The 23,624-nt window shown below is 36.1% G+C and overlaps 1 protein-coding gene across 2 annotated transcripts in view; it reads left to right on the top strand.

The window, feature by feature from the left end:
• The window catches only part of KPNA3 (karyopherin subunit alpha 3), an 88,771-nt gene extending 66,315 nt beyond the window's left edge, over positions 1-22,456 (top strand). For both annotated transcript variants that reach the window (XM_082675390.1, XM_082675389.1), the window contains 8 exons: positions 1,185-1,229; positions 13,377-13,508; positions 14,436-14,564; positions 16,783-16,887; positions 16,986-17,057; positions 17,217-17,379; positions 19,404-19,498; positions 19,903-22,456. In XM_082675390.1, the coding sequence (XP_082531516.1) occupies positions 1,185-1,229; positions 13,377-13,508; positions 14,436-14,564; positions 16,783-16,887; positions 16,986-17,057; positions 17,217-17,379; positions 19,404-19,498; positions 19,903-20,001 (840 nt within the window). In that variant the 3' untranslated portion in view covers positions 20,002-22,456. The remainder of the gene's footprint in view (positions 1-1,184; positions 1,230-13,376; positions 13,509-14,435; positions 14,565-16,782; positions 16,888-16,985; positions 17,058-17,216; positions 17,380-19,403; positions 19,499-19,902) is intronic.
• The last annotated feature ends 1,168 nt before the right edge of the window (positions 22,457-23,624 follow it).

Here is a 23,624-nt window from a genome sequence, read left to right as displayed (position 1 = left end):
GAAAAATACAAAAGAAGAAAAAGTCTCACTTTTATTACTACATTGCATTGTTGGTTAACACTAAAAAAATAAGGGATTGCTACAGATAAAACTGGTCTACTTATATGCAAATGTTCTTGAGTGAATTTGTATTAAGTCCAATTGAAATTTCCCTTGATTCCTGACAAAATAATACTCTTAATATGTGGCATGCTTTGTGTTAAATCTGCTGATTAAAGCAGAGTAAAATCTTTGCTATTTACATATAATTTGTAAATGAATCTGAGTATTTTAAGTTTTAAAAAATCCTATGTAACCTTTAATCACTTGACTGTGCAGAGAAATGTTGACTGTGAATCTTTAATCTTCATAATTGATATCCTTCACAATCTTCTGCCACCTCTTGCCCTTATGGAAGGGGTACTTAGTGATTCTCCCTGCTACTGCCCCCTCCCGCCCAGGTTTAAAAGAAGATCTGTAATGCCTGAATTCAACAAACTTTATACTTTATACTGGTCATAATTTTCTTGACTAAATCTGAGGTTGAAAACTTTAATTTGACTCAAGTAGCTAAATAAAATCTTATTTTTACTTTAAGCAGGTAAGTGAGACAATGACAGCAGTTTTAAGAATAGCTTTTTAATTTTTTTAAATAATGCACTAGTTTTTCTTTTTAATATTTTATTTATTTATGGCTGTGTCAGGTCTTAGTTGTGGCATGCGGGCTCTTCGTTGCAGCACGTGGGCTCTGTAGTTGTGGCACACGGGCTCAGTAGTTGCAGCGTGCGGGCTTAGTTGCCCTGTGGCATGTGGGATCTTAGTTCCTTGACCGAGGATTGAACCCACGTCCCCTGCATTGGAAGGTGGATTCTTAAAATAGCTATACTACATACTTGCATCTCCATTCTTTCCAGTTGACATATGTCATGAAGAAGGTTATTGAAAACAAATGTTTTTCCTTTAAGGTACATTAATCTCTGCCAGACTTAATTGAATATTTCAATTAGACATCTGAAATACTTTTTTGGTTTTTCAGATTGAATTTATCATATTTTTATTTTCCTAACAGAGATTCAAACAAACTTAATGTTGTTTTTCTTGCCCTGCAAATAGTATTTACTGCTTTTTTAAATCACAGTTATTCATTTTTACAAAGACGTCTTCATCAAGTCTAGTATTATTTATTGTTTGTCTTCTTTCCTCAGATTTTGCCAGCATTATGTGTCCTCATATACCATACGGACATAAACGTAAGTAAAGCAGAAGCTTAGATTTGGGATTTTGCTCTGGATGGGACTGGAAGCGTTTTTATTATTATTTTTTAAAGGGTTATTTATTCTTATGCTTTTAATAAGTGTCAGCATATATCTTATTAACTTGTCAAGCTTTCACAATGTATGTGGTTTTCAGAAACAGGATTAAAGTTAAATTAAGTTTGTATCTTACATCATTCAGATAGCAAAAATGCTAACTTTAGACAAATGATCACATATATAGTTAATTTAGTTATTTGTATCATAATAGTGTTTTAAAGTATTAATATTTATAAAGTGGTAAAAGCTTTATAAAGCTTCTTCATATTTTTTTAAAATCTCATTTGATTCTTAAAATAAGTAGGCTAGATGCTGTTGTCCCCATTTTACAGAGTAAGAAACTGGGCCTCAGGGAAACATTAAGTGACTTATCCAAAGTTGCAGAGCTTGTAAGGGTCACAGTCGGTATTTAAAACTGAGATCTTCTGATGACAGATCGTGTTTACTTTCTATGAAACCACACGAACGCCCATGCTACAACCTTTTGAGATACAGTATTGAAGGATATCAAGTATACTTTTATTTTTATTTTTTTAACATCTTTATTGGAGTATAATTGCTTTACAGTGGTGTGTTAATTTCTGCTTTATAACAAAGTGAATCAGCTATACCTATACATATGTCCCCATATCTCCTCCCTCTTGCGTCTCCCTCCCACCCCTCCCTATCCCACCCCTCTAGGTGGTCACAAAGCACCAAGCTGATCTCCCTGTGCTTTGTGGCTGCTTTCCACTCACTATCTGTTTTACATTTGGTATTGTATATATGTCTATGCCACTCTCTCACTTCGTAAAAATATGGAATGCTTCATGAATTTGCATGTCACCCTTGTGCAGGGGCCATGCTAATCTTCTCTGTATCATTCCAATTTTAGTATATGTGCTGCTGAAGTGAGGACTCAAGTATAGTTTTAAATGCAAAGGCATCTTTACATGATTTGTCCATTACATGAGATTTAGTTAAGCAATTACTATATATATGCTGGCAAATTTTTTATCAGGTAGTCTGAAAATTCTCCTGAATGTAGCAAGGCTAAAAGTTAAATTCTTCCACAGAGTAAAACAATGGATAGGGCTTCCCTGGTGGCACAGTGGTTGAGGGTCCGCCTGCCAATGCAGGGGACACGGGTTCGTGCCCCGGTCCGGGAAGATTCCACATGCTGCGGAGCCGCTGGGCCCGTGAGCCATGGCCGCTGAGCCTGTGCGTCCGGAGCCTGTGCTCCGCAACGGGAGAGGCCACAACAGTGTGAGGCCCGCGTACCGCAAAAAAAAAAAAAAAAGGCTAAATTTCAGTGAATTTAGAACTGATTCTAGCGTTGATCTAGCATTAATTTGGCTTCTGATGTTCCAACTAAGATCTCTTTCTGATTTGTTGTATGTTTGTTTTTATAATCCTATCTTTGTTTATACACACACACATAATATGTATGTATGTGGGTGTCAGAATTATGTGTGATTTATCATTGGGATGAAGAAAATGCATCTTTGCTAACATTTCTCAAGAGGCAATGTATAGTTCCTGTATAAATATTGAACTACACGTTTTGCTAGTTAATTTTAGGACTTTAAGTTCTTAGGAGGGTATCTTTTAAAGGCAACTAAAGTAACTTTTTATTTGTGAAGTGTTAGCCTGAACTGTCATAAAAATTAAGTGAAAACTGTTCAGTTATATACTGTCCTGTTTTCAAAATGGATGTAAAAGTGACTTAGCAACAGACATAAGATAATAAATATCTTAAAAGAAAGGGGGAGGAGGTAAAATTCTTTTTATAAATGTATTTGTTGTTACGAATGCTAAATTTAGTCCTAAGCTTTCTGAAAGCCAAAATTAAAAGGCAAATAAGCAAAATATCTGATATTTCCATCAAGACATTTACCCTAGGACATTATGGAATTGATTATAGGCAAATAAAAGCTTCCATCACCTATTGGTCTTATTTATTTGAAAGCTAGAGGTATTAAAGTGATGAAGTACTGTAGTTATAAGTATATTTATTGAGTTTAACAAACACAGGTTGTTCCACTTAAGCCAGAATTGCACAGAGAATTATAGGCACAGAGATGAAGAAGACATAGAGGCCCTGCTCTCTAAGACCTCAACATTAGTAGCAGGTAAAAAGAGTGAATGGAATGAACTTTTGTCAGTTACTTGCTATACTAAATCTGTTTCTATAATCTCCTTTTATCTTACCAGCACCCTTATGAGATAAGTTTTGTTCTCTTATTTTACAAGTAAGGAGACTGAAACTTAGTCAAGTAAAATAACCTAACTAAGGTCATACAGTGAATAAAAGCCATGGCTGAGAATTGAAGGCAAGTCCAAAGCCTATGCTCTTTCATACCATGATCACATAAGCACACAATATGTGTGCAAACAAACAAGAAAAGAAAAGTAAAATAGAGGCATGACCAAAATGCTAGAATTATGAAAGCACATATTCTCTCTGGCAACCAGAAAGCTTCATTGAGGAAGTAACATTTGAAATAAGCATTATAAGGAGATGGTGGTGGAAGTGGTGATAGAAGTGAAGAAGATGATTATGTTAATAGTTGGCATTTATTAAGGGTTTTAAAGTGTGCCAGGCACTGTTTTAAGTTCTTTTCATATGTTTACTCATTTATTCCTTATAAAAAATCCTATGTGATTGGTTACTATAATTATCTCCATCTTACAAACAAGGTAAAAAGAAAACAGATAAGTAATTTGTCTAAAGTCATACAACTAGGATAAGAAGGATTTTGTCAAGTTGAAAAGGTCATTTCAGGTACATGAGGAGCAATAATAAGGAATCAAGAGAACACATGGAGGGTGTGGAGAATACAGGTGGTTAATAAACCAACACGGTTGCTGGGGCGTTAAGTTTCAGGGTTTTGAATGCTGTTTTAAGGAATTTGGGCTTATCTTGTAATCAGTGCAGAGTCATTGAAGATTTTCAAATAGAGGAGTGATATGCTCATGTCCGTTATAGTCAGATAACTTGGAAGAGGCAAGGAGGGTCTGGAATGGGGAAAGTTTGAGTGTAGCCTGTCCTATTTTACTATCATAATACGTTTAAGGAAGTTGATGAAGGTATGAGCCCGAAGCTGATGGTTAGGAGAGAGAAAGTGAGTTAGAACTTCAAGAGGAAAGGATCAAAGAGAAGGAGAAGTAAAAATTACTTTGGTTTCTAATTTGGCAATCTAAATGGATAATAATGCCATGGACCATCAGGAGTCAAGCAAACGGATGAGACTGGTAGAGGGAGATGATGGGTTTATTGTAGGACAGACACATTCATTCTGATTTATTTATTGTTCCTCTGTAGTAATGTTTCCAGGAAGGAAAAGGCCATACATCTTTGAGATTTATCAGTACTTAAGAAATTCATGAAAATATGGACATGGAGTAAGATTTAGAAAAAGGGCTAAAAATTGAATTCTGAGGAATTCTCTGCATTTGAGCAGTGGTAAGAAGGGAAAAGGAACCAGCCAAGGAGTTTTTTAAAGTAGAGAGATGGAAATATAAATTGTGAAGCAAAGAGTGGGGAAAAAAATAAGGCAGAGATTCAGCAGGTTCTAGATCATACAGAGTCTTGTGTACCACCTTAGGATTCATGTATCCTCTTTATGTAGCTGAGAGGGAGCTACATTATGGATTGATAATTTATACCAATTATGAGTGGAGTGTAGATTTTAGAGGAAAGTGGAGTTGAAAAGACAGATCGGTGTTGATTTTGTGGTGTGAATGAGAGAAAATGAGGACCAGAACCAGAGCTTAGACATTAGCAATAAAAAGACAAGGGAGGACTGTAGAAATGTTTAGATGATAAATTTGCTGGTTTTGATATGGGTGGTGAGAGAAGAGAGGAGTCAGGGATAGTACCCAAATATCTAACTTGGGTCTTAGGGTAGGACACAACAGAAAAGAAGAATAGCAGCAAGGAGAGGTATAAAACAGCAGGACATGGGCTTCCCTGGTGGCGCAGTGGTTGAGAGTCCGCCTGCCGATGCAGGGGACATGGGTTCGTGGCCCGGTTCGGGAAGATCCCACATGCCACGGAGCAGCTGGGCCCGTGAGCCATGGCCGCTGAGCCTGTGCGTCCGGAGCCTGTGCTCTGCAACGGAAGAGGCCACGGCAGTGAGAGGCCCGTGTACCGCAAAAAAAAAAAAAACAGGACAGACTTCATTTATGAGACAGTCACTAGTGAGACTGCTGGAGAAGCTGCGTTAGGGTGTGGAGAGAATTAGGTGGTTTATGGACATTCGTATGCCTTTGTGACATTAGAAGAATCACTAAATATTGACCCCCGAGGACTAGAGAAGAAATCTGGACTGATTCAGGTCAGTCTGTGTTCATTTGCTTTCTAGTTATTGTGCTTCTTAGAAAAGTTAAGGTGCAATTGCAGTGATTCTGTAGCATTTGGTTTTCCTGTCCTTTTTGAAGTTGTTCATCCATGGCTTGACATGCACAGATAATTTTGAGTATTATCTAACTTTTGATACAAATCTACTGCTGTTACAAATGAAGTTAATCAGTTGTAGCAGATTGGTTATGTGCTGAGACTTGATGGCTAGTGACGCTTGATGATATGTCAGGGGTCCCCGAGACCACCTTCAGGCTCAGTGATTGGCTAGAAGGAATCACTGAGAAGCTTTTACACTCATGCTTGTAATTTATAGCAAAAGGGTACTGATTTGTCTAGGGAAAACTCAGTCTTTTCCTTCCTGTGTAGGGAAAAACCCAGTTCTTCCCTACGGTGCATATCTCTCCTATGTGTCTCCTTCACTACTTGTACAGAACACTTCACTGCTCATACTTCTTGTCACCAAATGTGTTGAGCAGGGCTGGGCGGGAGGGTTCCCCACAACAACAAGCAAGTCTCTGTGACCCACTAGGTGTCCTACAATTTAATTCAGTTCCAACACTACCCAGAAATAGTGTCAGATCCCACAGGTTAAGGACTCAGTCCCATGTGATGGCCACCTCTTCCCCCAGCCCACAGGCACACTTCAGATGCCAATCACAAAGTCACAAGCCCTGTGCTTCTGACCACCCAGCTATAGATTAGAGGTTTCAAAGACCCCCTCCTTGGGTTCTATTAATTTGCTAGAGCAGCTTAAAGAACTCAGGGAAACAGTTACATTTACTAGTTCGTTAAAGGATATGATAAAAGATACAGATGAACAGCCAGATGAAGAGATACATAGGGCGGGATCTGGGAGGGTCCTATCCCCGTGAAGTTGGGGTATGTCAGCCTCCTGGTGTGGGTGTGTTCGCCAGCCAGGAAGCTTTCCAAACCCCCTACTGTTGGGATTTTATGGAGGTTTCCAAAGGTAGGCATGATCGGTTGTTAACTCTGCTTCTAGCCCCTCTCCACTCTCTGGAGAGTGAGGAGCAGGGCTGAAATTTCCAGGCTTCTAATCATGGCTCGGTCTTTCCGGTGACCAGCCTTCGTCCAGGAGCCCTCCAGGAGGCCGTCCAGAGTTACCTCATTAGAGCAAGAGATGCTCCTAGTGCTCATATTGCTTAGGACATTACAGGGGTGTCAAGGATGGGGTCAAAGACCAGATATTGGAACAAGAGATGCTCTTAATGTTCTTATCACTTAGGAATTTATAAGGTTTTAGAGCCCTGTGCTAGAAACTGGGGGCAGAGACTAGTATATTTCTTACCATTTCACAAGATTAAAATCAACAAAGGCTAAAAAGGTACATAGGGCAGAGTTTAGGAGGACCCAGGTGCAAGTTTCCAGTTGTCCTTTCCCAGTAGATTGGTAAGGACAATGCTTTATTCTCCCATCAACCATGTGTGGCGACACATATCAAGTATTACCAACCAGGAAGCTCCTGAACTTTGATGTGTCCAGGGTTTTTACTGGGGAGTCAGTCACATAGGCTGACTGACCTTAACTACTCAGTCTCTATCCCCTCCCAGGAGTCAGACTGATACAGTGTGGCCCAGGGTCTCAGGAATGCAATGTTATTAAGCAGGATAATCCCAGGGCTCAGAGGTTATCTTGAAGGAGCTGATCAAGGACCAGTCCTTTCTTTGGAATGTATAGGATTTGAGCACCCTGAGCTTTACTCAGTTACCCTTTACTGCATATAAGGATAAGTATACAGTTTTAACTTGGTTCAGCTCTAGTTGTCTCTAAAGCATGTGTGATGTTAACATTCCATAGACATTCTACAGACACCTACTAGGAAATGGTGTACATGTTAATAGCAGTTTTCGGTAAGGGTGCCTGCCTAACAGGACATTATTTGTTAGCATATTTACTGGAGGTGGTAAAAATTGGTAAAGCTCTTTGAGCTGACTATATTATTCTTTGGAGACTTTGGATTGCTAGAGATTTTCCTTTGGTTCATAAGATACCAGTTTTCAAGAAGTTTGTTCAATACATTGATCCTTTGAGTTGCCTATCTTTTCCGTGTATATATGTGTCTCATACTGTGTGTCTAGAGATCAGCTTTCTAGCAGTCTTCAAGTACATGAAATATTGCTGAAGTAAAAAAATTTTAAATGTTTCTAGCCCAGAAAAACAGACATAGTGAAAAATAAAGTAGCTCAGGATTGCCAAAGACTTCATTGGCACATGATTAATCTGACTATTAGCTGGAAGGAAAAGAGTACACTCATTGACTATTAGTGACTGTAAAAGCCAGGCATTTTACCATAGAAATCCAGAAAAAGGGAAAAACCAAGAAAAAAGAATATTGGAGGAGGTGTAAAATAGCAGAAGCAGCTCAGATGGGAAAAGGCAGCAAAAGGTAAAATTACAAATGTCAGAGACATTGAGCAGCTGTTAGCCTGATTATGGAGATGAGGAAAGCAAACTGATGAAAATAGAAAAAACTAGAATAGCCTGATAATCTTGTGCTGTGAATTTCAAAGTTTTAAAGCATTTTTAAAACGAGATTTTCGGTGAAGGCCCAATATATTATAAAACAAAATTAAAGAGAGACTAGAAGAGTCTTTACAGCTTCAGGGGGGCCTGAGACCTAGCTATAGCTTACTTTCCCCCAGCCTTTGAGGTGGTGTCATGAAGATCTAACCAAAAACCATTAATTGATCTGAGCTTAGAAATCTTAAATATTTCATTTTTCTAGGCTACTGTATATTAGAAAAGAATGGTTTTCTGCTAATAGTAGGGAGCTATAATGGAAAAATGTTACCTTTCATTTAGCAGCTTCCTAAAACATCACAGGCCAAGGCAACCAAGTATTGTTCTGCACAGTATTCCATTTTGTGGCTATGGTTTATTCAAACACACTATTTTGGGTAGGCATTTAGACCATTTCTTGAATTTTGCAAATATGAATAATGTAGCAGGTAGTAATCCTGTGTGTTTTCATATTACTGGAGATAATATTTCAGGGTAAATTCCTAGAAGCAGATTGCTAGGTCAAAGAGTGAATGCATTATAATTTTTGTTATACACTGCCAAATTCCCTGCCTTAGGGGCTGTGCCATTTGCATTCCCAGCAGCAACATACAAAAGTGACTTTCTTCATGGCCTTGTCCATGTGTTGTCATTTTAAAATTTTTGCCACTCTATGAGAAACTGTATCTCTTTTTTTTTTGCGGTACGTGGGCCTCTCTCACTGTTGTGGCCTCTCCCGTTGCGGAGCACAGGCTCCGGATGTGCAGGCTCAGCGGCCATGGCTCACGGGCCCAGCCACTCTGCGGCATGTGGGATCCTCCTGGACTGGGGCATGAACCCGCGTCCCCTGCATTGGCAGGCAAACTCTCAACCACTGCGCCACCAGGGAAGCCCTATAGATGTTTTATTATGTTAAGGAAATATCCGTAAAATCCCATTTTGAGTGTTGACATCAAGAATGCGTGTTGGAATTTTTCAGTGTCTATGGAGAGGATTATATGATTTTCTCCGTAAGTCTATTAATATGACATACATTGATATTCCTAAAATTGAAACATCCTTGCATTCCTTGAGAAATCTCACTTGATTATCATATATTATTTTCTTAATGTAGTATGGGATCCTTTTCACTAATATTTTATTCAGAATTTTTACATCTCTATTCACATAAGAGATACTGGTCTACAGTTTTTTTATGCTATCTTTATTCGGTATTAATATTGTATTTTCATTGCATTTTAAAAGTTTAGGTATTAACATTATGCTTCATTCGTTTTCTATGCTCTGGAACAATTTATATAGCCTGAGGTCTATCTGATCTTTGAAGATTTGGTAGTTTCCCTCTTGAAACCTTTTGGGTCTTGATACTTGTGTGATTAGTTCCCTGATAATTTTCTCTATTTTTGCTATTGAAATTGGCTTGTTTAAGCTCTCAATTTCTAGTGAGGTTAGTTTTTTGTAAACTACTGTCCTAGGAAATTATTCATTTCATCTAGGTTTTCAATTTTGCTGGCATTTAAGTATGCAAAGTAATCTCTTTATGATTTTTTTGTTTTAATTTACTGTTTCAAGAGTTATTTTCTTCATTATTTCTTATTTTGTACACTTGTGCTCCTCCTACCACTTCTCTAATTAAATTAACTAGGACTTTTTTTCAATTTTTTCAAAGAACTAGGATTCTGATTTTTAATTAGATCTGTGGTTTTTCTGTTCTTTACTTCATTACTTTCTACTTTTGTACTTACTGTTTCTTTTTGCTTTCTTTTGGTTTGCTCTGTTCTTTTTTTTTAATTTATTTATTTTTGGCTGCGTTGGGTCTTCATTGCTGCGCATGGGCTTTCTCTAGTTGCAGTGAGGGGGGCTACTCTTCCTTGTGGTGCGTGGGCTTCTCATTGCAGTGAATTCTCTTGTTGTGGAGCACGGTCTCTAGGCACACGGGCCTCAGTAGTTGTGGCTTGCAGGCTCAGTAGCTGTGGCTCGGGGGCTCTAGGGCTCAGTCTCAGTTGTTGTGGTGCACGGGCTTAGTTGTTCTGTGGCATGTGGGATCTTTCCAGCCCAGGGCTTGAACCCATGTCCCCTGCACTGTGCCACCAGGGAAGTCCCTGCTCTGTTCTTTCTCTAGCTTTTTATTTGTGATCTATTTTCATTCTTTTAAGTTCTGTTGTATACATTTTTAAGGCTATGAACTTGCCTTTGAACACTGCTTTAGGTAAATCCCATAGATTCTGATACGTGGTGTTTTCATTATAATTTTCTAGAAATTTTTTTTCTGTTTTGTTTTTTTTTTTTTAATCCAAGAGTTGTTTAATATAAGGCTCTTAAATTTCCATGTGGTATTTTGGTATTTATTAATATCTAATTTTATTGCCTTGTAATAGTTTTATAATATTTCTGCTTTATGTAATTGATGTTTTCTTTGGACCTAATAATATTTTTGTGCTCCATTTGCAAGTTTATTATCTGTTATCAGGTTTAAATTTTGATGTATATTTATAAAATCTGTATCCTCACTTTTTATCTACTTGACTTCTCATACTGACAACAGTGTATGAAAAATCTTTTTTCAGTATATTTTTATTTTTTTCTTGCGTCTTTTTATTTTCTCCTTTGTAGTGGTATTTACAGGGTTACTTGGTGAATAGATGTTTTTAACAGTTACATATTCATTATAAATTGTGAGATATAGCTTTACAAAGTAGCCTTCTTTATTCTTTGTAATACTTTGTAGAATGAATTCTACTGGTCTGCTAACAGGATTGTAGTCTCTGCTTTGTTATCATTTACTTGGTGTACCTTTGCTTGTCCTTTTACTTTTAGCCTTTTTAAATGACTGTTTTAGGTGTGTCTCTTGTATACAACATAGAATTGGGTTTTGTTTTAGGAGCCAATTTGAAAATCTTTTTATTGTTACAGGTGAGTTAAGCCTGTTTCATATTGTTTGATATGTTTGGTTTCAATTCTGTCCTGTTATTTTGTGTTATAATTTCTGTGTGTTTTATTTTCTACTTAGTGTTCTTTCTTCTCTCTTTTAAAAATTTCTTTTGGTATTTAGGAATGTTTGTTTTTGTTCTAATGTTACCTTTATACTTATACCTTTTATAATGCCTTTTGTTTTTTTATTGTCTGTTTTGATAGGTTTAAATGGTATTTTTTGACTCCTATCTTTACCCATACAGCAAGTGATGAGCTTATTTCTATTTTCTCTTTTCTCTCACCTCATTCTCCCATTTTTGAATCTAGGTTTGTGTCTTTTGCCCATTTTGGGAAGTTTTCCATCATTATTTCTTCAGATATTTTTTTCAGCTTCACCTCTCTTTCTGGGACTCTACTGACATAAATGTTATTATATCTTTTGTTATCATCCTACAATTCCCTAAAGCTCTGTTCATTCTTTGCAGTCTTTTTTTTTCTCACCCAATTGGATGATTTGTATTGATCTGTCTTTGAGTTAGTTGATTTTGTTTTTTCTTTCCCTTCTACTATTGAGTCCTTCCAGTGAGTTTTAAATTTTGGTTACTGAGTTTATTAGTTTTAAAATCCATTTGGTTCTTCTTTATTTTTCCTATTTCTTTGCTGAGACTTACTATATTTCATTTGTTTCAAATGTGTTCATAATTGTGTGCTGAAGTATTTTAATGACAGTTACTTTAAAATCCTGTCAGATAATTCCAATATCTGCGTCATCTCAGTGTTGGCATCTGTTGACTTTCTTTTCGTTTCTCAGTTGAGGTGATCCTGGTTCTTGATATTATGAGTTATTTTCAGCTGTAGCCTGCATTTTGAGTGTTATGTTATGAGACTCTGATTTCTGTTTAAATCTCGCTACCTGTTACTGCCAGACTTGGTAGTAGACAAGCTTCACTCACACACACAGCATCTGTAGACACCTTCCAGCAAGGAGGCTTTCCTTGTGGGGGTAGGATGGTACATGGATGGAGTTCTCAGGCATACCTTCTGTCCTCCCATTTGTCAAGTGCAATATTTCAATTTTTCTGGAACATATAACATTTAAATTATTCTTCCACTCTTATCCTCACATTTGTGTTAGTTTTTGATCTACAGTGAAATATTTCTTCGGTTATCTCTTAGTTGAATGAAGCTCATCTTCTGGTAAAGGTGTCAGCAGATTTTTCTGTAGAAGACAGATAGTAAATCTTGTAGGCTTTTTGAGCCACATGGTCTCTGCCCCACTAAAGTGGAGTCGTTTTACTAGGATATGTTACCTTTAAGCTCTTCACTGCTCTTCTCTGAAGTCTCACATAGCCTTAGGGCAGGAGGTCCAGACAAAAGGTAGAATTTAGTTTTTTCTCTTCTTACAGGTAATTTGAAATTTGTAGCATTCTCAGACTCCTAGTAATGTTGAAGGTGCAGGCTATGTGTGGTTTTATTTGCTCTTGTTAATCCATATACTTTTCTGAAGGTTACATGGAGAGATTTGAATTCAGGTGGCTGCTGTTATTTTAGAGCAACAAATGTCTTTAATTTGAATATTCTAATAGGAAACATCTCTGGATTTCACATGAGATCAGGCCTGTGCTTACATTCCTCTGTGAAGACACCAAGGAAAACTACATATAAGCTCTTTGACTTTGAATGAGTCAACAAACCTGAGCCTGATTTTTGTTTTTTTATTATTTGCAAAATTAGATGGGTGTAAGGCAAGGTTGATACTGTATGCTCTTCAATTGGGACATTTTTCAAGAGATTTACAAATAATTATTTTTTTCCCCAAAGTTAAAATGCCAAGTCATTTCTTTTATGTTTACTTTAATAGTCTGAAAAATTACGTTGCTAAACATGTTCAAAAACTACTAATATGGATAAATGATCTCTTTGGGCTCTTCTAAACTGGAAGCAGCGTGATATATTGGTCTCATTCTATGTATAAAGTGTTTCCTTGTGATTATTGGGTATTTAGTTTGTGGGGGCAGGGAGAATTACTTTTCTGCCTATTTTTAAATTTATCTACCTAATAGATAGATATGGAAGTTGGGGTAGAAGTTGTCCCAGACTTCTTTGTCTCACTTTTGTGAAGAGTGGCCTGAGATAGCCATTGAGAGAGTTTTATCTACTACGTAGTAGATGTATCAGCTTAGCAGATATTTTTGCTACCAAGCTAAAAAAATTCAGTTACTTTTTATGTCACCATTCCATAAGTGTATTATGTATCTCAAACATTCAAACAAATACATTAAATGGTAATTCTTTTTTATTTCCTGAAGATTCTTGTGGATACTGTTTGGGCACTGTCATACCTGACAGATGGAGGTAATGAGCAGATACAGATGGTTATTGATTCAGGGGTTGTGCCATTTCTTGTGCCCCTTCTGAGCCACCAGGAAGTGAAAGTTCAAGTAAGTACTTAAACATTTTTTCTTACTTGTGTAAAGTTTGTATTTGCTATAACCAGTTAACTTGTACAACCAGGCTTCAGTTCTGTCTATATGCACATTTCTTCAGTATTTCTCGTGCTATTTTACTGAATCTGCTTTTGTTGATTTCTAAATCTTCATCTCAACCGGATTCTTTGCTGAGTTGCAGACTCATGTAGCCAATTGTCCTTGCGTCCTTAGACATATCCTCTAAGAACTCCATTGTCATTTCAACCAGACAGAAGTGAACATACCATCTTCTCCCACAAACCTGTTCCTCTTTCTATATCCCCTTTCAGTGGACAGCATAGTCCAAGCTAGAAACCTTGATATTCCTCCTCTTGTCTCCCCTCCATTACAAAACCCTGTCAATCCTTATTATATAGCTTTCAAATCTGTTTTCTCCTTGTATCTAGAGCCACTGATTTAGTTCAAGATTTATTTTCTTTCCTCTGGATAATTGCAAAAGCTTCCAAACTGCATTTTCTCCTCTCCCTCTCGTTTCTCCTCACTCTAATTAGGGGTACATGGCTGATAGATCTATTCATCCCACTTCTGCCAAAGTGACTTTCTAGATACAAATGTGTGCCCGTTAGAGGCCTTTATTAAAATCTGTGGTACCAATTTACTAATAGGTAAAAATAGCTGTTAAAGAAGGACCTTTATAATTTTTATTTTAATATTTTTCCAACTATTTTCCACACAATTTTTCTATATAGTTCCAGTTTTCATAAAACTATTGTTTAAAGTTCAAAACTACTTTCCAGTTCAGTGAAATGATTTGTGTAAGAATGCAGTAAATTTTAATCATTCACCCTTCGCATTTTTACATTTTCTCAGGATTATAAAAAGCATATTATCAGTTTCATCATAAACAAATTTATAGAAAACATTTTATCCCCACCCCAGACAGCAGCACTCAGAGCGGTTGGCAACATAGTGACAGGTACCGACGAGCAGACCCAGGTTGTTCTCAACTGTGATGTCCTGTCACACTTCCCAAATCTCTTATCACACCCAAAAGAGAAGATAAATAAGGTAAGGCGTATAACAGCCTTGTAAGTGCATTTCTTTCTTTTTGTATATCTCAATTTTGACTGCCTTCTTGTTTCTGTTTCTATTCCTGTTTGCTTGTGATTCTCTTCAAAACCACTCTAGTTAAAGATGAGAATTATTTCAAAACACCTCTGCAGTTATTTTGTTTCCGTTGTTAATTGCTTGCTATTAAGTGCTGTCATGATCATCACAGAATAAAATTATTTGTATATTAACCAATGTTTTTATTTCAGTAGATTGAGCAGTAGCAAATTAGTAGCCACTAGGTGAGAGTACATATGAAATTTTCCATTGGGTGGCCGGTATTTTTTTTTTTTTTTTTTTTTTTTGCTGGTGCGTTTTATAAACAAATAGATCATAGTTTAATCTCCCTATGAAATGAGATTGAACGAAAAACTGCAGTGCCTAAATTAAAGGATCATTAAAATTGGTTTTTTTTAAAAAAAGATTTTAAGCTTAAGATACAATCTTACTGATAAATATGTGCTTAAGTACTTCAGTCTTCATGTCTGGCTTATTTCATATTGCATGTTTTCAAGGTTCATCCATGTTGGAGCATGTATCAAAACTTCATTCCTTTTTATGGCTGAATAAATACTCCATTGTGCCTATATACCATATTTTGTTTATTCGTCCATTTGTTGATGGATACTTGGATTGTTTCTACCTTTTGGCTACTATGAATAGTAATGCTGCTAGGAACATTGGTTTGAGTCCCTGCTTTTAGTTCCTTTGGGTATATATCTATGAGTAGAATTGTCAAGTCATAGGGTAATTGCATGTTCAAGTTTTTGAGGAACCACCACGCTCTTTTCCATAGGAGCTGCACCATTTTACATTCCTACAAAAAATGTTATAAGAGATCCAGTTCCTTTTTTTAATTATTATTATAGCCACCCAGTACTGTGAAGTGGGGTCTCGTGATTTTGATTTGCATTTAATTTAATACAGTTTTATCTGCCTGAAATGCCACTATCCCTCAAACTAACAAAACTGATTTTTTCTTTGTCATAATTATATTTATATAGTTGCATGACTATAATTTGACAGTTGGATTCTTTTTTAATATTTATTTATTTATTTATTCATTCATTCATTCATTCATTTTGTCTGCTCCGGGTCCCAGTTGTGGTATGTGGAATCTGAGTTTCCTGACCAGGGATTGAACCCAGGCCACGGCAGTGAAAGCACTGAATCCTAATCACTAGGCCACCAGGGTACTCTCCTACAATCTTTTCATTGTAGAGGAGGAAGAAGATACACATTTGACACTAAACTTATAATAAACCTATTTGTTCGTGACATAAATCATTTAAGGTTACAATAAAATTTGTTATATAGACCATCCTAGACTAGTTAGAAGCTTAAGTTGTAAATATATCTTGCAAGTAAAATTTTTTTAAATTATTTTCTTTATATTTTTGGCTGCACTGGGTGTTAGTTGTGGCACGTGAGATCTTTGTTGAGGCATGCGGGATCTTCCGTTGGGGCGCTCTGGCTTCTCTCTAGTTGTGGCGTGCGGGTTTTCTCTGTCTAGTTGTGGCGTGCGGACTCCAGAGCATGTGGGCTCTATAGTTTTGTGGCACGCGTGCTCTCTTGTTGAGGCGCGCAAGCTCAGTAGTTGTGGTGTGTGGGCTTAGTTACTGCCCCATGGCATTTGGGATCTTCCCAGACCAGGGATCGGACCCACGTCCCCTGCATTGGAAGGCAGATTCTTTACCACTGGACCACCAGGGAAGTCCCTGCAAGTAAATATTTTTTACAATAAAACAATTCACCTTTCTTAGAAGTAGTTTTAACACAAACTATTAGGAAAGTCCGTCTTCTATTTATTTCTATCATCCGTCTTTTAGAGGGAGCTCATGCACAAAAAATACAAGATCCACGAGTAAAGTCTTTTGTCTGTTTTTTTTCACCGCCGTATCACCATTGTCTAAAATAGTGCCTCCTGTATAGTCCTAGGTATCTATATTATTGAAGGTTATGCTAGGTTAATGGGTCCAGATATTATGGATAGAAGTTTCCTTATATGTTTAAAAATGGGAGATTCTATATAACCTAATCACTCTTAGGTGTGTTTCCCTTAATGCAGCTGAGGTGACTTGTTACTGTGTATATAAACTATATTAAAATAAAAATATAAACACATTAAAGATACAGTTTTTCAAATAAAGTTGCCCTTTATTTTGTTCAATTATAGGAAGCAGTGTGGTTCCTTTCCAACATTACAGCAGGCAACCAGCAACAAGTTCAAGCTGTAATAGATGCTGGATTGATCCCTATGATTATTCATCAACTTGCCAAGGTCAGTCATTGTTATGAGTTCATCGTGTCTGTTAATATATTATAACCAAGACTGTTTGACCAAAAAATTCATTTTAACATTTCTTTTTTAACCTTCAGGGGGACTTTGGAACACAAAAAGAAGCTGCTTGGGCAATTAGCAACTTAACGATAAGTGGCAGAAAAGATCAAGTGAGTTTGGAAAAAAACTGTTACTAGTTGTTAATACTGGAAAGCATACTACTCTCTTAGGTTTAGGAGTTGTTGATTGTTTATTAGCCCCGTACTGTGTTCTTTTGGGGGAAAAGATAATTATATAAATAAGAGTATCTCTTCTCTTCTGTTGTCTAGGTTGAGTACCTTGTACAGCAGAATGTAATACCACCATTCTGTAATTTACTGTCAGTAAAAGATTCTCAAGTTGTTCAGGTGGTTCTAGATGGTCTGAAAAACATTCTGATAATGGCTGGTGATGAAGCAAGCACAATAGCTGAAATAATAGAAGAATGCGGAGGTAAGAGGGTTGATTAAAGAAAAATAGTTGAGCACTGGAACTCTGAAACATTAGTTCCTTTACAGACAGCTAATTAGAAAGAAAACTTAGGATATATTGCTATTAATATTAACATCATCCGAGGATGTTGCTATTCTTTGTTTGCTATATTAGTAGTCCAAGAAGATTTTCCAGAAAACAACCGGTTGTGAAAGTTACGCCATAACATTCCTAGAGATTGACAATGCTTTTCAGGAAACACAAATACTCCTCCTGAAGTCATATTGCATAAGAGCAAATTAAAAGCTCTGAAAACCGCTATAATAGAGAAACTTACAGGCTTTGTTTAATTTGGCATTTCTCAAACTCCTTGACAGTAAAACACTTGTTTTCATGTTACACCTATTATCATGTGATTCTGTGGACCTCACTTTGTGAAATACTGTTCCATATATTGGAATAGGTTATGGAAAAGGTCAGTGATTTCACAGTCATCTAGATATTTTGTTTCAGTCTTATGATTGCTAGAACTCCATGCTAGGGTTATTACTACAGAAATTACTTTGAAATTTTAATAAGAAAGAACTGTGATTTGAAATACTATATAATTATTTTCTCTGGTAATGACATATGAAGCATATATTTTAAAATTCTGTTTTTAAAGGTGCCTGTTCAATGTGTACTAAATTGCTCAAACCTTAAATTAACTTATCTTAATGTCATGTTTTATTTTATACGTTTCGTTGACTAATTTGTTCGATTATACTACCGAGTTTATTTTTTTAAGAGAAAACAAATGTGATAGCATCATAGAATGTTCAGACTGGAAGTATTTTCTTAATAACAAGAAGAAAATATTCTGGAGATGTTAAGGAGTTTTGTCCGTGGTCAGGGAAGTAGTTAGTGATAGGAGCATAATTAAAAGCCAGATTTTCTTACTGTACTACTGTTAATTCACTGTTTATTTTGTTTTAAGATGTTTTACTTTTTAAATAATTTGAAATGAACATTGTAGTCTGGTTCAGAACAACTTAACCCAGAGAGTTTGAGCTTGTTACTCCAGCTTTTTATCAAGATAGTTGCTTCTGTCTATGAGATAAATACTTATAATTAGGATACGTATTTACTTAGCATTTTATGATTTTATAAGGTACTCCACATCCATTATCTTTGACACCTATTTTCCCATTTTTCTGGTTTGAATATTACTATATAAAAACTGAAACTATTTCAAAATAACTTAGCTAAAAAGACATTTCAAGGAAGAATATTTATTACTAAGGATTTAATAGACATGTACATGATACATGGAGTAAATATATTGGGAAAATAAATAAAGGCATTCTATAGTTACTTTTCTGAAAAAATATTTCCCAGATTCACTGTAGCTATAGGACGTAAGCACCCTGTTCATTCTTTTTTTTTTTTTTAAGAAATTATTTCAGGGACTTCCCTGGTGGTCCAGTGGTTAAGACACTGTGCTTCCACTGCAAGGGTCATGGGTTCGATCCCTGGTTGGGGAAGTTCCACATGCCCCATGATGCAGCCAAAAAAAAAAAAATTTTACTTCAAAATTTAAAGCTTTATCTTATATTTATATCAATCATTAAGTAACATTTGGAAAACAAAGAGAAGGATAAAAATTACTGTATGCAACAGTATGTTTATATTAAAGGAGTCCTGGGGCAGGGTGGTGGCAGAGATCTTGATTCTAGTTCTGTCACTAACTTGCCATGTAACCTGAAATAAATCCCTTTACATCTCTGTGCCACAGCTTCCTCATCTGTCAAATGGGGTATTTAGGTGTTTTTTAAGCTGCCTGCCTCAGGGACCAGGATACCTCTAGGGCTTCGAAAGAGGAAGAAATTAGTGGGATGCTGGCCCTCTAACCAGAGCAGCTCAGGGTTTTATCTGTATTTTAGATGAACTGTCATCTTTGGAGGGTGGTGGGAGGGTGTTCTGAGTTCTTTAGGATTTTCCATGATTACAATGAGCACAGTTTTTATTAGTATGTACCTAATTATTTTGACTTTTATTTTTATCAGGTTTGGAGAAAATTGAAGTTTTACAGCAGCATGAAAATGAAGACATATATAAATTAGCATTTGAAATCATAGATCAGTATTTCTCTGGTGATGATGTAAGTATGTATTAAAGTATGATATGTCTACGTGTACATTAAAATCTATACATAAAGTAAGTTTTCTAAGAGTTTTCCATGACTAAATTTATACTGTATTTCTGTCACCTTGTTGCTTTTGTGGTTTGTTAAATGGGAAGAAATGGTAATTATAGAAATGATGTATGTTCAGATAGGTAGAGTAAATCTACAGATACAGGAACTAAAGCATGGGGCAATTTTTAAATGTGTGTTCAATTTTTAATTGTTAGATTTCTTAATAACATTGTTGATTTACTTAAAATATTTTTTAGGTGACAAAAACATTCATATGGAATTCTCTCCTAAGAAGTAAATCAATTCCGCTTACACTGTAATGTGTAGTATCTTAACATAATAAAGATTTTTTTTCTTGTTTATTATAGATTGATGAAGATCCTAGCCTCATTCCTGAAGCAACACAAGGAGGTACTTACAACTTTGACCCAACAGCCAACCTTCAAACAAAAGAATTTAATTTTTAAGTTCAATTGAGTGCAGCATCTTTCCCACATTCAATATGAAGCACCACCAGATGGCTGCCAAATGACAAGAACAACAAGTACAAAAGGCTCCAAAACATACATGCCTCTTTGTTTTGATGCTTCTAAAGCAAGCCGTGTCTCAGTCACTTTGCAGTTGCCAAAAGTCACTATCCACATGGACTGTAAATGCATATGCATGATTTCCTAAACTGTTTTAGAATTCTCCTTAACAATCTCAACTACCCTATTTTTCCCTGTTCCCTGGTGCCACACGCTGACAACCGCAGTCTCCAGTTTAGAATATTCTGTAGTGGTGGCATGTCAGCTGCCCACTTGATATTCCTTTGGAAAATGGTGCGCTATGGATCAAGACACTTTGGTATGACACATACACATGTTGGAAGACTTTAAAGAGGTGCAGTCTGATCTGAGCCTCCATCATTGTCCTCCACAAACATATTTTCATACTCTTTATGTGGAAGAATAGATTTTAAAGTACAAGCCAAATGATTTTCATTGGTGGAACTGACACAAACAAAAAGTAACTTAAAAAAAAGAAACTTGGTTATTGATTAAACAGATAAGTTTTAAAAAACTGTACTTCATCTACCAGTAATTGATGTGTTTATTATCTGCCTCAGAAGCCAGGGTTGGAGGAAGAACTTTAGCTATGGATGGTAATGCTTTCGCCATTATACCTAATTTTTGAGAACAGCAAGCCCTATTTGACCACTCACTTCAGCCTGTGTGTTCCTGCTGTTTTGAAGTAATCAAATGCTGTGCATGGTATTTTACCTGAGCTGCAACCTGTTACGGACTTGAACTTCTGTTTAAGTTGAAAGCAAGAGTCCCTGACTATAAAGAAAAAAATAAATAAAAACAAAAACACAAAATTCTAAAGTACCCATTGGTGATATTAAAAAAGAAAATCTTGCTTTCAGCTTTCAGGAGTTAATATTTTTCGTTTTAAATTGATAATTGGGTATGGTTGATTTATATTGGGTTTAAACTGTGGAGCTTTCATGTTTACTGTAATTTAGTCTTAAAATATTTTTTCTTAGTAACCAGTGCTTTTGATAATGTGGTTGGCAACAAAACAACAACTATTTAGAAGTATCATAAAACTTCATTCGTTGATTATTGGAAAGTTCATTCAGATCCTACTCTAAAAGCATATTCACATATAAAAAGATTCAGACAAGGATCTGCATAGAGGAATAATCTGCAGTTATTTAACATAAACCTGATTTGCAGTGATCTTTAAGTAATTCTGCAAAATCTGGTATTACTGTGTAAAGTCATTGCTTTTGGTAAATTGTCTGACCCAGCTATTCATGAAAGAATTTGAAATTTTTTAAACTGAATAATTTGTGCTGTCACAGGAATGGTTTTATTGCTATTGTTTACTGGGTATAATTTCCCAATGAATTGATGTGAAGGGATAGAAAATCTAAACTAATTTAGTTATCCGATGGGGGGGGTGTGTATTTACTGTGATGAAGATGAGACAGATGCCATCAGAGCTTTGTGAATCAGCGGGGGTGTTTTCACTGATAAACAACACATAGCAGGTGTGCATTCATTACAAATATATGTATCTGCCAAGGTGGAGCCACTTTAAAGAGTGAGTTTTGTCTTGTATCTAAAGTGGATACAAGAGTATGTTTAAACTGCAAGATTTTTACTTGCTAGAGAATCTGTTTTAATATAGTGGTTTGGCCTCTGATTATTTATAGGTTTTATAAATTTTAGAATCAATTTCTCTTTAAGGTGGCTCAGATTTTTCAACTCTTGTGCACATAAAATTGAGTTGAAGTTCATTGTGCCTTTTTTTCTTTATCCAAATTTTGAGTTAAAGCTTCATATGGTAACTGCATCCTGTTCAGTAGTCTAAATTTTTGAAACTGTGTGGTGTTCACTAAAAGTAGGAATAACAAAGTCAAAGCTAATTAAGGTCACAAACTTCGGTGAAACCCTTGAAGTCCAAATCTTCTCAATATTGTGAATTGTACCCCTTCCAGTTTACTTTCTTCTGGACTCTCCATACTTACTGACAGTTACCTTTTAAATTTTGCACACATTAAGATTAAATTGGGCCTCTACTGTGCCGATTCCTATTTCCTCTTGTGTTTTAAGTGCAAACTAACATAAGTGAACATTAGCATCAAGTAGTGCAGACTTACGTATGCATTGGCTTGATCCAATTTGTTGTGACCTTATCAGTTTGGAAATGGAAATGCAAAATTTCGTAGGTAAAGGAAACTAAGTATATTGCTGCACTTTTAAGTTTTCAAAACAGTGTTGAAAAATTGCATTGTTTTTATTTTTTTTTAACTCGGTTAAAAAAGACTAAAACATTCTTTCAAAAGAGGCATCTAAATGTGTTCCTAATTTTGTATATGGGCTTAGGTTTTGTAACCAATAAAAAAGCTGCTATCAAATATGGTAAAACATTGAAGAACTTATCTTTGAAAGTATCTTAATTTCCTTCTGCCTTCATTCATCACATGGTGTTCTCTCTATGTATCTCAGGTTTAAATACCACAACTCATAGAAAGGCCATTTGAGATGATAGTGTAATTATGACTTTCATAAAACAAAAATTCAAGCTTTATTTAAGGCCTGTCTAATCCTTGAAAACAAGAACTTTGGAAGATAGTTATTGAAGTAAGGTTGAGGCTCTAAATGAAATCTTGGATTAATTGAAAGAACAAAGGAGCAGCCAAACTTTTTAGTATACAGGTATTTTTACTTTCATATAATGACACTTCAAAGTATTTTTGAAAGAACTCAGTATATAAGTAAATAAGTTACAATACTCCTATTTAATCTTGCCATAATTTACTTCAGAAGCGTTGTCCTTCTGAGGAGATTAATTAATTATTGCAAGTAAAAATTTGTGAATGTCAGTTGTCTTACAGTGATGGTTATGAATTTTCTTAGCCCTAGTTGAACTGGGGGTTTTAATTAAATCTGTTTGGAGAAAGGGAGTATAATTTCTGTACATTAAGCTGTAAGTCTTAAGGCATATAGGCCAAGGAGTTCTCTCTTTTACCCACCAGTCATTTGTCTAAAGTGTAAAAGGAACTCTTCATATAAATGTTGTACTTAGTTAAATAACTGAAAAACAGTGGTAGAATGCTTCTCAAAAGCACAGTATATAGATGAGGTTCTATCTGTACATACCTATATACAGTTGACCCTGGAACAACATGGGTTTGAACTGCATGGGTCCACATATGTGTGGATTTTTTTCAATAGTAAATACTGTAGTACTACACGATCGGCAGTTGGTTGAATCCTCGGATGTGGAACCACTTACACAAAGGAACTGCTGTATGGAGAAACTGCGTATATGGAGCGCTGACTATAACTTACAGGCGGGATTTTCGAATATGTAGAGGGTCAGCACCTCTAACCCCTGCGATGTTCAAAGGTCAACTGTATAGGTGGGCTCAGTACTCTATAAAGAGAAAGTGTTTAGGAAAAGGGATGTGGGAATGCAGCCTGTTCACATCCTTAGCCTCTTCATTTGCCCATGAAATTCCTCAACTAACTTTAACGTAAGTTGGGGTTTTTCAAACCCTTCAATATTGACATTTTAGGGAATTCCCTGGAAGTCC

This window comes from Grampus griseus, assembly GCF_964374135.1.
Source record: "Grampus griseus genome assembly, chromosome: 18".
In the NCBI taxonomy this organism is placed as follows: Eukaryota; Metazoa; Chordata; class Mammalia; order Artiodactyla; family Delphinidae; genus Grampus; species Grampus griseus.
Note: the sequence above shows the minus strand (reverse complement) of the source record. Positions and strands in the feature narration are given on the sequence as shown.